Genomic DNA, 12294 nt, shown 5'->3' with positions numbered 1-12294 from the left:
GGTACCGCCCCCCCCCCCCAATAATCAACAAACCTGCCTGGGACTTGGTGAAACCCCTGGCTCTATTGTGGATGGGGATGCTGGTGGAATCCTGTGTGTGTGTGGCTGGAGTCTCTCCAGGGCAGCTGTGGTCCTCAGAGAGAACCCTTCCAAACATGCCCCCTGGCCCGGGGTGCACAGCCCTGGGGAGAGCCCGAGGCTGGGATGAAAGTGAGAACCCAGTCCTCCACCTTCCCTCCTCTTGGTTTCTCTGCAAGAGGATGTGTCTGTGAGTCCATCTGACCACCTTGCTGGAGCAACAGTGCCCCCCTCCTTATTTCGCTTTTTGGGGGAGGGGCTGGGCCCTCTGGGGAAGAGGCCAGGCCCCAGCACACAGTGGCCCAGTGTCTGAGGCCGGGGGCCTCCAGGCCTGCTCTTTACAATGTCTTTGTTGTGTTTTTTCTCCCGTGGGCGGCTGGGGGCCCGTGTGTGGGTCTGGGTGAGTTTTGTTTGAAAGCACCCACCCCCCAGTGCTGAGCTCATTGCCTGGGCTGCTGGGGCTGCTGGAGGGAGCCGGCCTGCTGGGGGCGGGGGGCGGCGTGGGGGGTGCTGCCAACACCAATACGGCGTGCAAGGCCCGCCACAATGTGCAATTGTGATCTTTGTGTAAACGCGGTCGGTCTGGGGCCCGCATGCTTATAAAAATAAAGCGTTGGGAAGCACGGGGGGTGGGAACAAAAGGGGCTTTTTCGCCGGCCCTCTAATATGGTTTTATTTATGGGAACGCACCCTCCTTCCCTTACTGGAACTGGGAGAGGTTCTCTGCTGAGCTTGGAGCTGATGGTATCACAGCCAGACGGTTTCATTAAATGCACAGACGCCGCCACTGCCGATGGGCCCTGCCAGGGGCAGGAGGGAGAGGACTCAGCCAGCCTTGCCAGGGCCAGTGCGTGGAAGGGGGAGCCCCGTGCCAGGGAGGCTCCCATCAGCAAGAGGTGGCATTTGCCCCCGCCTCTCCCCCTGCAGTTCCTTCTATCCCCAGAACCTTCTGCTCCTCTGCTACTCCATAGCAGGGCTCAACATCAATTTCCTGCAGGACACTCCCCATGACTGACCCTGCTGTGCTTCTGTGCAGGAGGTGACAGGCTGGCCCCAGGCTAGTGGTCAGCCTCCTGTGGCTAAACCCAGCATTGACCAGCCAATGGGTACCCATGGCTTCTGCCTGGTAACTTAGATGCCCCTCCCCCGTATGATGGGTTCTTCGAGCAACACCCACCATCTTAGGCCCTGCTCTCTGGGTCCCTTTATAGGAGTCCTGCTGCTCCTCACCCACCTTCCCACCTCTTCTACCGGCAGAGTCCCTCTCTCTGCTGTGTCCTATGCGGTGGCCTTGGCTTACCCCTTGGTCTCCTTGTGGTCCAGGAGCCCGTCATCTTATGTCTTCTTGGTGGGGTTCACTGTCTCCTCATCCCAGCCTCAGGGTTGTTTGGACATTCTTGCACCCTTCTGAGCCCAGTGAGGCAGAGACCATTGCTTTTAAGGTCATTGAGGATCTCTTGGGGTCCCACAGGGTGTCAGTGCTGGGGCAGGCCTGTGGGCTCAGAGCAGGTAGGGCACTGCAAGGTGCCAAGGGCATAGGGCTTCCATGAGGGCACTGGGCCAAGTCCTCACAGACATTCAGTATCAGCTGCCAGCCTCCTGTGTCCCCACACTTTCCTGTCCAAGTGCCCTCAGCATTTGGCATTTGGAGACTTACAAAATGGTAACAAATTAGCCCTCAGCCCCAGGTTCCCATTCTGTTAGGACAAGTTGGAAGGGCCCCTTCTTCTAGGCCTTGTGCTCCTCTCTTGAGTAGCACATAGTCCCAAAGGACCTGTTCCCTTGTTGTTTTCCCAAGTGTGGCCTTAAGGCAGCATCAACATCACCTTGGAACTTGCTGGAAAGATCTGCAGTGTCATAGTGTGGGGTGGGACTCAGTAATCTCTGGGTACCTTCCAGGGGATTCTGTTGCCTGCTTGCATTGGAGAACCACTGTCCTAGAATCTGCTCCAGTGACACTAACTTGCCTTTGGGACTGGGCCGAGAGAATGGCTTGTGGCTAGGTCCCAGACTGGTGCGTCCAGGGCTGGCAGGCTGCAAAGGAGTTTGGGGATAGTAAGGAGCTCACACGACCCACTGCATACCAGCTCTTAGGTCCACGCCCACTAAGCCAGGACCATATCTGCCTGGGGTCATTGTAGGAGCCTCGTAACTGGTCTCCTGAATCACCTCCCGCCTCCTCCAGTCTGATCTCCCCTGACCAGGAAAGGCCCCTGAGGAAAATGGGTTCCAGCGTGGATACATTGCTCTGGAGTGGCGGCCACAGCCCTGCTTCAGCTTTGCGGCCTGGGCGCCTCCTGAGAGGAGACTCTCAGGGTCCCTGCCATGTCCTGTCTCTCTTCCCAACTTGGCCCATACAGATCCCTATGCGATCGTCTCCTTCCTGCACCAGAGTCAGAAGACAGTGGTCGTAAAGAACACCCTGAACCCCACCTGGGACCAGACCCTTATCTTCTACGAGATTGAGATCTTCGGTGAGCCGGCCAGCATTGCTGAGCAGCCGCCCAGCATCGTGGTAGAGCTCTATGACCACGACACCTACGTGAGTGTGCCCAGCTCGCTCCCTTGCCCCCCACTGCCCACCTGCTGCAGGGCCCTGGGGAGAGCTGTGCTATGAGCTCTGGGTTTCCATCCAGCTGGGTGCTCCCCAGGGCTGGGGCTGGTGGCCTCTCCCCTGACCCCTCAGGCTGTGGAGTAATTAAAACTATTTAAGAGGAATTAAAAATGGATTGCTAGCACATGTGCTGTGCCCTGTGGCACAGTGAGGGGACAGATCTGGAAAGGGCACTTGGCTGTGGTCAGGAGCCTGGGTTTTTTCTGTCTCTACCTTATTTATGTGATTCCAAGAATAGCCTCTTTCCCCATCAAAAGCTGCTGATTCTTCAGACATTTATCAGAGACTTGCTTTACTGAGACGAGTGGTCCCTTATTTGAGGCTGAGACTCACCCAGAGAGTAGAGAATCCTCTATGTATGTGAGTGAGCATGTCCCAGAGAGCCATTCAGCTCTGTGGCACAGGCAGGGGCCTCTGCATGGAGCTGTCCAACAGGACTTCCTGTGATGACGGAAGTGCTCTCTAGCTGTGCTGTCCAGAGTGGGAGCCACTAGCTGCATGTGGCTAGGGAGCACTTGAAATGTGGCTAGTACAAACCCAGAAACTTGAGTTTTAAATTTCATTGTGTTTTAAAGAATTAAAATGTGAATTTAAATAGCTGCAGGTGGCTAATGCTCCAGTATTGGAAAGGCAGCTCTGGAAGGTTCCAAGGAGGGAGGGATGGAGCCAGGCTGGAACATCAGGGAAGGCTGTGGGGAGGACAAAGGCCCTGAAGGAAATGGGGTCCCGGGGTTGGTGGGGGAGGCTGAGGGGCACTGCAGCATAGTGTGGGGGTGAGTGGGGGGCTGCGAGGGGAGGGGTGGGCAGGCTGGCAGGGGGAAGGGAGTGCGAGTTAGGAAACAGCGTGGGGGGTTGGTGATAGGGTCAGAGCAACATTTTAAGAAGTTGATGCTCCTGGAAGAGATGACCAGGGGTGTGGCAAAGAGGCCTCACCTGGGTAGGGGCAAGGAGAAGGATGGCGGGGGCAGGGTTTGGAAGATGTTTCCAGTAAAAGTTGCCACCACTTGGATGCCAGGGACCAGGGGAAGGGCTGTCTAAGGTCCCCACCAGATATGTGTGTGGGGGGTCAGCTGGCAGTGGGCAACGTGGGCCTGGGCTGGGAGCCCTACCTGGGAACTCTGGGAGGAAGAGCGAGGGCCCTGGGGAATGAGCAGGTGGAGGGAGCCTAGTTGGGACTGTGTGGAGAAGGGTGCAGGTGGAGGGTGGGCCGGGAGGTGCCCAGGATGTGCCAGAGTTCTCTGTGGGCCTGTGCGCCCACACCCCGTCATGGTAACACTTTCTGGAAATATCTCTCAAATGCTGCTCTCTCCCCTCTCATCCCACTGCCACCCCCAATCCAGGCTGGGGCCCCTTTGCCCAAACCATCTGCCCTCTTCTTCTTAACGTGTTGCTCGGAGTCCTTTCCCTCCCTGTGGGCTAGCATCTAGCAAATGACTGCTGCCCGGAGCTCCTGCTCTCCTGCCTGCCTAGCCCTCCACCAGTCCCACCCCGTCTCTAGCTCTCAGCAGCTGAAGGGGCAACACCTGGCCCAGAGCAGTCTCAGGACCCCTTCCAGTGCTGTAGCTGCTGCAGTTAACGCTCAGTAATTGGTGCCAGACTGTCACCTGCTGGTGTGGGCATTTATATGGAGCCGGTGGCCATTCCAGGATGGCTCTTGGGGACAGCGAGGTCCCCTGCAGTGGTGTGGCTGCAGTTAGCATGGCCTCCCAGTTTTTGCTCTGGGTCTGTCCCTGCTCTGGGCAAGGCACGAGGGCTTGGGAGGCCACACCACCATCTGGCGGAGACCCAGGTTCTGCCCACTGCCCTTGCTGGACTTGGCCAGGCCTGCGTGTGATGCACAGTCTCTGTGCGGTGGCTGACAAGGGGAGAGGCCAGCAGCACTGGGGGAAGTGGCCATGTGAGGGCAGGAGAGGGAGAGGCCAGCTGAGGCCAGTGGGCCGGAGGAGGAGAGGATGCGTAGGCAGGGAAAGAGAGGTGTCAGGCGGCAGTGAGGGGGCCTTCTGTGCCAGAGGAGGGTTTGGACTCTGTCCTCTGGACAGCAGGGAGCTGAGGAAGGTACCTGGGAAAAGGGATTATCAGGTGAAAACATTATTTTGGGAACATAATTTGATGAGCATGATCAGAGTTTTCCATTTTAAAGCTGGAGAAATTAAGGATGAAAGTGAACAGTCAGGACATATCAAAAGTCCCTGGGAATGTCACTCATATGGCTGTGGGCATTAGAGAAATGTGGGGAGACTGTCTCTCTGGTCTCTCATGGGCTCAGAGCTGGATTACATTAAAGCAGGAGCACTTAGTTCAGTATACAGAGGGTCTTCCCAACCATGGTGGGAATTTGAACCTAGCACAGTGTCCAAGGTTGCTCAGATCTCACCTGATCCTGGCGTCCCTCTCAGGAGGGCAGGGTTTTCCACTTGGCCTGAGGGGGCTTCCCTGACTCCCAGGACCCTCCCAGGAGGCAGGATTCAGGCCTACTGATTTTTGGAGGTCACTCTGAATCCTGAGCTGGGGGATACTGACCCTTCTCCTTCCACACCTGGTCTAGGGTGCAGATGAGTTCATGGGTCGCTGCATATGTCAACCAAGCCTGGAAAGGATGCCCCGGCTGGCCTGGTTCCCACTGATGAGGGGCAGCCAGCCAGCGGGGGAGCTGCTGGCATCTTTTGAGCTCATCCAGAGAGAGAAGGTGAGGCTGGGCCGCATCCAGACCCAGGAAGGCCCAGGAGGGGTACCTGGTGGGGTGGGGAGGGCAGGGCTGCCAGGATCCCCCCACCTGCTGCCAGTGCCCAGTGGGATTCTGGGCAATCTCTTCTGAAAATCAGGCCTCCTAGTGAGACCCATTTTGCCCATCTTTTCTGAGCTTCAAATCAGGACTCCATCAATCACTGGGGTAGAATGTTGGGAGTCTGTAATGTCTGAGTCCTCTCATCCCTGGATTTATTCTGCGCTGGGTCATATCCTGATGTGGCCTCTGGGAGGAGGGCCTCTGTGGTCTGGTGGTGGGGTCTTAACTGCTGTGATGGGACAGGCAAGGGCAGGATCCTTGTTCCAGTGCTGGCCCTGCCATGGCCTAGTTGTGTGGCCCTGGGCGGCTGTGTGGCCACTGTGAACCAAGAGGCTTGGGTTCCTGCTCTGCCTTCAGACTTATTCTTGGCATCATGTGAACCCCAACGTGTAAATTGAAAGGAGGGCTGCTCTGGGTGACGTGTCTGGAGGGGACACTTAGCTTCCCCTGCACCCCTCCCTCTCCTAGGAAACGGGGTCTGCAGCCTCCTGGCCTGTCTGAATCCTGACACATTCCATGGTGGTCATTTTCATGTTTTGCCGGGCTGGGGCAGAAAGGAGGGGGCTGAGGTCTTTGGGTGACAAGCGCATAATCGATGCCCTCTTTTTCTTCACCCTAGCCGGCCATCTACCATATTCCTGGCTTTGAGGTAAGCCTTGTTCTTATCTTTCCTTCTTTAAGCTAAGCTCCACCCTCCCTGTGTCTTAACCCCCTTCTGGCTCTAGGGAGGGTGGTCAGCCGCTCTGACACTGCCTTGCCTGGAGTCCCAGGGAAAGCTCCTTAAGCAGGGGAGGGCTTGGGTGGGCCCCAGGGCAGGGTGGGCGGGGCTGGGGCACTCCAGGTCTCTGCACCCAGCCTCCACTTCACCAGCCCTTATTCCTTGAGAGATCTGAGAATCGGAGACTCCCACCTTGCAGAGGCCTCATGATCATCCAGCTGTGGTTGCTGGCTGGGCTGTGCTTTGGAGTCACCTGGGGCTTTAAAGCTTATCAGTGCTCCTGTCCCACTCCAGACCAAGTGAGAACACAACCTGTGGTGTGCGGCCCTGGCCTTGGTGCCTTCCAGGAGTGCCCAGGGACTTTTAATGTGCACCTGGGGCCACTGACTTAACCCCATTGCCGAAGTCTGGCTGGGCACAAAATCACGAGCCACTCAAACAGGAACAAACTTTATTTTTGAAACTCCCGCCAATGCCCTGTATGTTCCCGGGAAATATGCCGACCCATACACGCGGCGTTCTCCCGGTGCACACTACCCCAACAGGAAATCCCTCCCCCGGAATTCCCTCCTACCGCACTTTCCCAACCAATGGGAACTCTTTGGGAGTCCTGCTAGAGCTCCAAAGTAGCAGGCCAAGGTGGACAGCAGGGGTCTAATATCCATTTGAATGCAGATCTTAACATAATCATATCATCTCAATGGCTTGCTGGCATCACCTTTCAACCAAAAATGCCATGCATCATACTACTTGGCTATGGCTCTTAGCACCCCATGATTCAGAAAGTGAGGGCCCGATATAGCCTCTGGGTCACCTAGGGTCCTCCTCATGCCAGCTTCGAGGCGTGGCCCAGCAACCTCTGCTTTCCCAGCCCTGCAGGAGCTTCTGATGCACGTCAAGTTTCAGAAGCCCTGATTTAGACTGGATTTTCCAACTTTTTCCTTCTCATGGGACACTGTTTTCTCCCAGCAATGGCAGCTTCAGCCCCTTGTCCCTGCCCTCCTTCCCTGTCCTGGGGGCCATGGGAGAAAACACAGATACCAGGCTTATTCAGTTCCTTATGCTGTTCCAGACCAGGCTCAGGTGCAGCTGTGCGGGCTCCTTTCGGACACCTCATTTGCCCCTGTGAGGCGTCCACCCGAGGTTTAGACAGTCTTTACCGCACGAGGCCGCCTCTGCCACCCCAGCCCTCCGCTTCTCCCCCGACTCTTGCTAGTTTCCCTTTCTGTCCTCTCCCAGCTCGACTCTCAGTTCTGCCAGCCCTGGAGACTCAAGGTTGTCCCCCTTGGTCCCCCAGGTCCACTTGCCCTGCAGGAGCAATGACTCCAAGGCCCAGGCCCGACTTCCTCCCGGGGTTGCTTCATAGGGTTCTAGGTCCTTCTGCCACCTGTCTGTTACTTTCCCTTCTCCGGTCACTTCTGGAGCTGCCTGGACTCTACGCTTGGGCATGAGTCTTTCCCACATGTCCCTCTGGCTCAGGTCCATTGAATCTTCTTTCTCGGACATCATGGAGGGTGTGGCTTGGGAGCACGGCATTCTCCCCTTGCCGGGAGGGGCCTTTCATTGGCTCCTCTTGGTGGTGGTGTCTGGGGTGCTGATCTCTGGCCCAGACTAGCTCTCCCTGTTACTAATGGAGACTTCTACCTCCCTCTTCCTCATGCACTATCTCCTGGATGTGGAACATTCAATGGTGTGGTCCAGGTGCAGGATACATCAAGGATCCTGGATGAGGTGAGCCGGACTGGAGCTGTGGCCTGTGGCTGGGGACCAGTGGGCAGACACAGAGGGAGGTGAAGGCCAGCTGTCCAGCCTCCCTGTCCATACCCCAGAGTCTTCTAGCTTCCTGGTGCCAATAGGCACCTGTCATATGGGGACCTATCTGGGCTTTATTCCTCAAGCTCTGTGTGGGTCCAGGGCTGCCTGGGGAGTGTCCCAGGGTGTGTGTCACCTCAGAGGCTTGCTGCCTTCTTGGGAGGGCCAGACTTACCCAGGCTACTCAAGTTCTAGCTGGTTGACTACCAGGTGGCATGTTTGTAAGACTAAAATGTTCAGCAGGGCTCAGAATAGTCAAGGAAGCCTCTCTGGTGGAGACAGCCTTAGCCAGACATCTGTGCAGCACTTAGCAAGGTGGAAACACGCCTTTGGCCCAAGGGGCCACGGACCAGCATGGGAGTTTAGGAGGTGGATGGAACGTGGACTCCTAGCGCTTGAAGAAGTTTAGAGCTACAGCTACGTGAAGAGAGCCACGTCCTTGGGCGTGAGAAGCACGTTCTCTTTCGGCCTCCTGTGCATGGGTCAGGGGATGATGATGAGTGAGCGGGCAGCAGAGTCTTGGATAGAGAGACAGGAATGAGAGCCCTGGTCAGAGGGCCAGTTGGGAAAAGGGCAGCCACTTCCTGTCATCAGGGAATCCCCAGGCTGGGAGCGGACACCGTTTGACATTTTCAGTGCAATTTAGACTTGAAGCGCAGAACCAGGATGTGGGATCTGCAGGCCCCGCGCCCCTTACCTCACTTCCTTCACTCCCAGACTGAGGTGGGGTCCGCCAAGTGAGCTGGCCGTGATTGCGCCTGACAGGCGGCCTCCAGCTTCTGGCTGCAGTTGCGAAAGACTGCCGATTTGGAAAGGGAGGCAGAGCCCGGTCCAGGGAAGCAGCACGGAGCCCTCGCTCTTGATTGAGAGCACTCTGTGGCCAAAACCCACAGCCTCCTCTGAAGAAGACCCAGCCCAGGGATGAGTTATTAAAAAAAAAAAAGTTAGAATCCTTCATAACTGGATTTGTCATATAGAGCAGTAAAGGCTCAGATTCTAAGCACAGGGATCCAACTGCGGTCTGGTTGTCAGGAAGCAAATCAAAACTGTAGCTTTTGGTCCAGATCCTTCAGAGGGCCAAGTGTCCTGCTGCAGGGCCAGCCAGGCCACAGGCTGAGGCCTCCTGTGGGTCAGCAGAGCCAGGGGAGAACAAGTCCTGGGGTCTGTTGGGCACAGGGCTGGACTGAGCCAGCAGGTTCAAAGGCCCGGGGTCCAATCGGATGAAAGGAGTGTCATCTAGTCCAGGGAACAAGCCTCCAGATGATCCCCACCCCCATAGCTCAGTCTACTTCCACTCACTCCAAGGCCAAGCTTCATACCAATATGAGGGTCCTATTTGGTCTTCGGGCTCCCCTGAGGTGGGAGGGGGCAGGTCAAGGCTGCTGCTGGGTTGGTCCTGCGGGGAGTCCAAGGCCCTGGTGGTATTCTTCTGTCTTCCGTGCTGTGGCCAAGCTCCTGCCATTGATTCCCATCCACTCCTTCCCAGGCCCCAGCCTCATCCCTTTGGGGACTACCTGAGCCTTCCCGAAGCCCTGGAAAGTCTGAGAGTGGGGAGGGCAGAACGGGGGTGTTAGAAGTTGTCTGACTGCACGGTGCGTGTTGGGGAGGGAGGGACTGGGGGAGAAACCAGCTAGGAAGGAGGCTTCTGAGATAGTCACCGTCATGGGGGACCAGACTAGAGGGGGCTGGAGGAGCAGATGGGGCTGGGGACTCCGGATGGCCCCTCCTGTGGGGAGAACATCTGTGCCAGGGCAGCAAAGATTCACACGTGCCTGTGAGTTAGATGCATTGCTGTCTCCCAGAGCTGTGGGCTCCCAGAGCAGGACAGCGGGGCTAGCTTCCTGGAAGAAGTGACACCGAGCTAGTGTTTGAATAGGCAGAAAGGGCCCAGGGAGCGGGTGCAGGCAGCAGTGCCTGGGGCTGGGGCTGTGTCACTGCCTGGGGTGACAAAATTTCCCTTCTCCAGGCTGGGTGCCTGTGTGAAGGCCACTCTCCAAGGCTCTCTGCGGGGCAAGTAGAATGTTGCCCTGTGCACTGGAGGCTGGAGTCTCAGAGGGCGTGTGGAGGTCCCCTGTCCTCAGGGCCTTTTTGTCTGTCTTTCCCTCTCTGAGCCTCTTCCCACCCTCCCTGGGCTTCGCCCTGCTCTGTGTGCTCCCTGGCCGCCTCCCTCCTTCTCCCGCCTCCTCTGAGCCCTCCTCTGGTTCTTTTTCTTTTTGTCCCGGAGAACAAAGGCGGTCCTCACTGCCAGGGGGAAGGAGTTCAAAGAAACGCAATTTCAGATTTCCTGAGAACTGGAGAGTGTGTGCATGCACGTGCGAGCGTGTGTACATGTGGACACTCGCGAGAACACACGCACACACATTGGGCAGGAGAGGTGCTGCTGGGATCCTTTCTAACCAGGGCCCTTAGGATGTGGAGCACACGTAGAGAGGACCCCTGGGGCTTGCAGTCCTGACCATGCCAGGGCTGCGTGGCAGGGACGCCCTCGTAGGAGGGATCACATGCTCTGTGACTGTTTTCATGGCTGGCTCAGGGGCCATCCAGATGTCACCCCATGTGTCCGTCCCAATCCAGGAGACAAGGTGTGTGACTCTCACTCTGAGATGTACTGGAGGTACCCTCCTGCACCCCTACATCCACGAAAAGGAAAAATTTGATGTTTTGCAATCAGGAAAATAAGCCCACTGGTCCCCCATCCCCCTCTTCCTCCCCCAAGGCCTTAATTTGAAACACTGTTTTTCCTGGGAAGTGTAATTAGAGCAGCATGTTGCTCCTAACGAGCTGGGTGGGGCCGGCAGACAATGGAGCCCTCCCAGCCCGCCTGGCTGCCCCCTGCCTGGAGCTCCCCGAGGAACAGGGATGTGAATATCCAGAGGGTCCCCTGACTCTCTCCCACTGGGCAAGGTGGGGTCTATAGGCTTCTGGTGATGGGACAGCTAGGTGGCTGGAGAGGCTTGTCCCCGTCTACTCTGTCCTGGCAAGAAGCATCTGTCCACTGTGGTGCCACCTTGACAGGCCTCCAGGTGGCTTCAGCTCTGTGGGGAGAGCCTCGCTGTCCTTGGGGTCCTCTTGATCTGAGCCAACTTGGTGGACATCCTTCCTGCCCGTTCGGCCCACCACTGTAGCTGCTGCAGGTCTGCCTGCCCTGCGTTCAGGGTACGCCAGGAATGGGCTGGCTCCCTCTAATTGGCTTATGTGCTATGGCTGTCCTTGGAGTCCCCGTCACCCATAGGACAGTGAATCAGGATGTCCTAGTTGTGCTTGCAGTTTGCACCCCGCCCCTGCCTGGCCATGCTGATAGGGCCTCCATTTTCTGATAAGGGTCACAGCACCTTCTCTGAGAAAATGAGAAAGGGGGTGCTCAGGAGCCGTCTCTGCATGGGCTCGGGACTCCTGTTAGAGACTCCGAGGTGCTGCAAGAATGGAAAGTGGAACACCTTGGAAGTGGGTGGGCAAGGCCAACGTGACTTCCGCTGAAGGGCACACTGCCCCACCTGGCTAGCAAGCACCCCTGGGCAGGCAGGCCCCGCCTTTATCCCTAATGCAGCACTGCCCCTTGCCCAGATTGGAGGAGCTTGGAGTTATCATCTACTCGATGAGCTGATGTTAAAATTGGGGTGGGCAAAGAGATGGGCTCTCATTAAATGGCTACAGTTGGATCCAATCAAGGTTAAATATTCTGAAAGTGGACCACCAACTTTCTATTTCTTTCACTTCCATGGGTGAGATGATCAGAGACTGGTTAGGATCGCGCGAACTGTGGGTGGGGCCCGGGTCATTTAGGATTGAAAGATGTCAGAGAGTAGGGTTATGGGAAGTTTCTGGAGTGTTTGGGGAGATTTCTGGGTGCCTGGAGAACTTGACCTAGGCTTTGAAAGCTGTGTTAGATTTGGGCAGATGAGCAGACCCATGCAGACAGACAGCGCGGTGAGCAGACAGGGGAGGCAGGGCTGGGCGGGGACCCAAGGGCCGGGATGGAGCAGATAGGAGAGAAGGTGTGTGTCGGGATCATTTTTTGATCCATCTCTTCCTGCACTGTTTCCTCTGTCTGCCCTTCTTCCCTCCCTTCCTTCAGTAATCTACCCATAATCATTCATTTATTAGGTGGGGGATTTAGCTGTGATCCCAGTTGTACAGAATTGCCAATTTCACCAGGGACACAGTCATATGAATACATAGAATGGTGCAGAGGGATAGATGTGTCTTTCAGTGGGACTAAGTCCATGTGGCTGTGGGAGCCGTGAGGGAGCTTTGGCTTATGCTCAGGGCATAGGGAAGATTTAAATG

At 56.6% G+C, this 12294-nt stretch overlaps 1 protein-coding gene across 17 annotated transcripts in view; it reads left to right on the top strand.

Annotated features, from left to right (window-relative positions):
- Dysf (dysferlin) overlaps nucleotides 1-12294 on the top strand; it is a 207386-nt gene that overhangs the window by 125672 nt on the left and 69420 nt on the right. For all 17 annotated transcript variants that reach the window (XM_046432413.2, XM_046432409.2, XM_046432411.2 and 14 more), the window contains 4 exons: nucleotides 2439-2620; nucleotides 5238-5378; nucleotides 6097-6126; nucleotides 7897-7926. In XM_046432413.2, coding sequence (XP_046288369.1) covers nucleotides 2439-2620; nucleotides 5238-5378; nucleotides 6097-6126; nucleotides 7897-7926 — 383 coding nt within the window. The remainder of the gene's footprint in view (nucleotides 1-2438; nucleotides 2621-5237; nucleotides 5379-6096; nucleotides 6127-7896; nucleotides 7927-12294) is intronic.

Source organism: Marmota monax, unplaced genomic scaffold (assembly GCF_021218885.2).
Source record: "Marmota monax isolate L192 unplaced genomic scaffold, Marmota_monax_Labrador192_F-V1.1 WCK01_AAM20220418_F8-fsc00106, whole genome shotgun sequence".
Taxonomy (NCBI): Eukaryota; Metazoa; Chordata; class Mammalia; order Rodentia; family Sciuridae; genus Marmota; species Marmota monax.
This window is presented reverse-complemented; position numbering and strand designations above follow the sequence as displayed.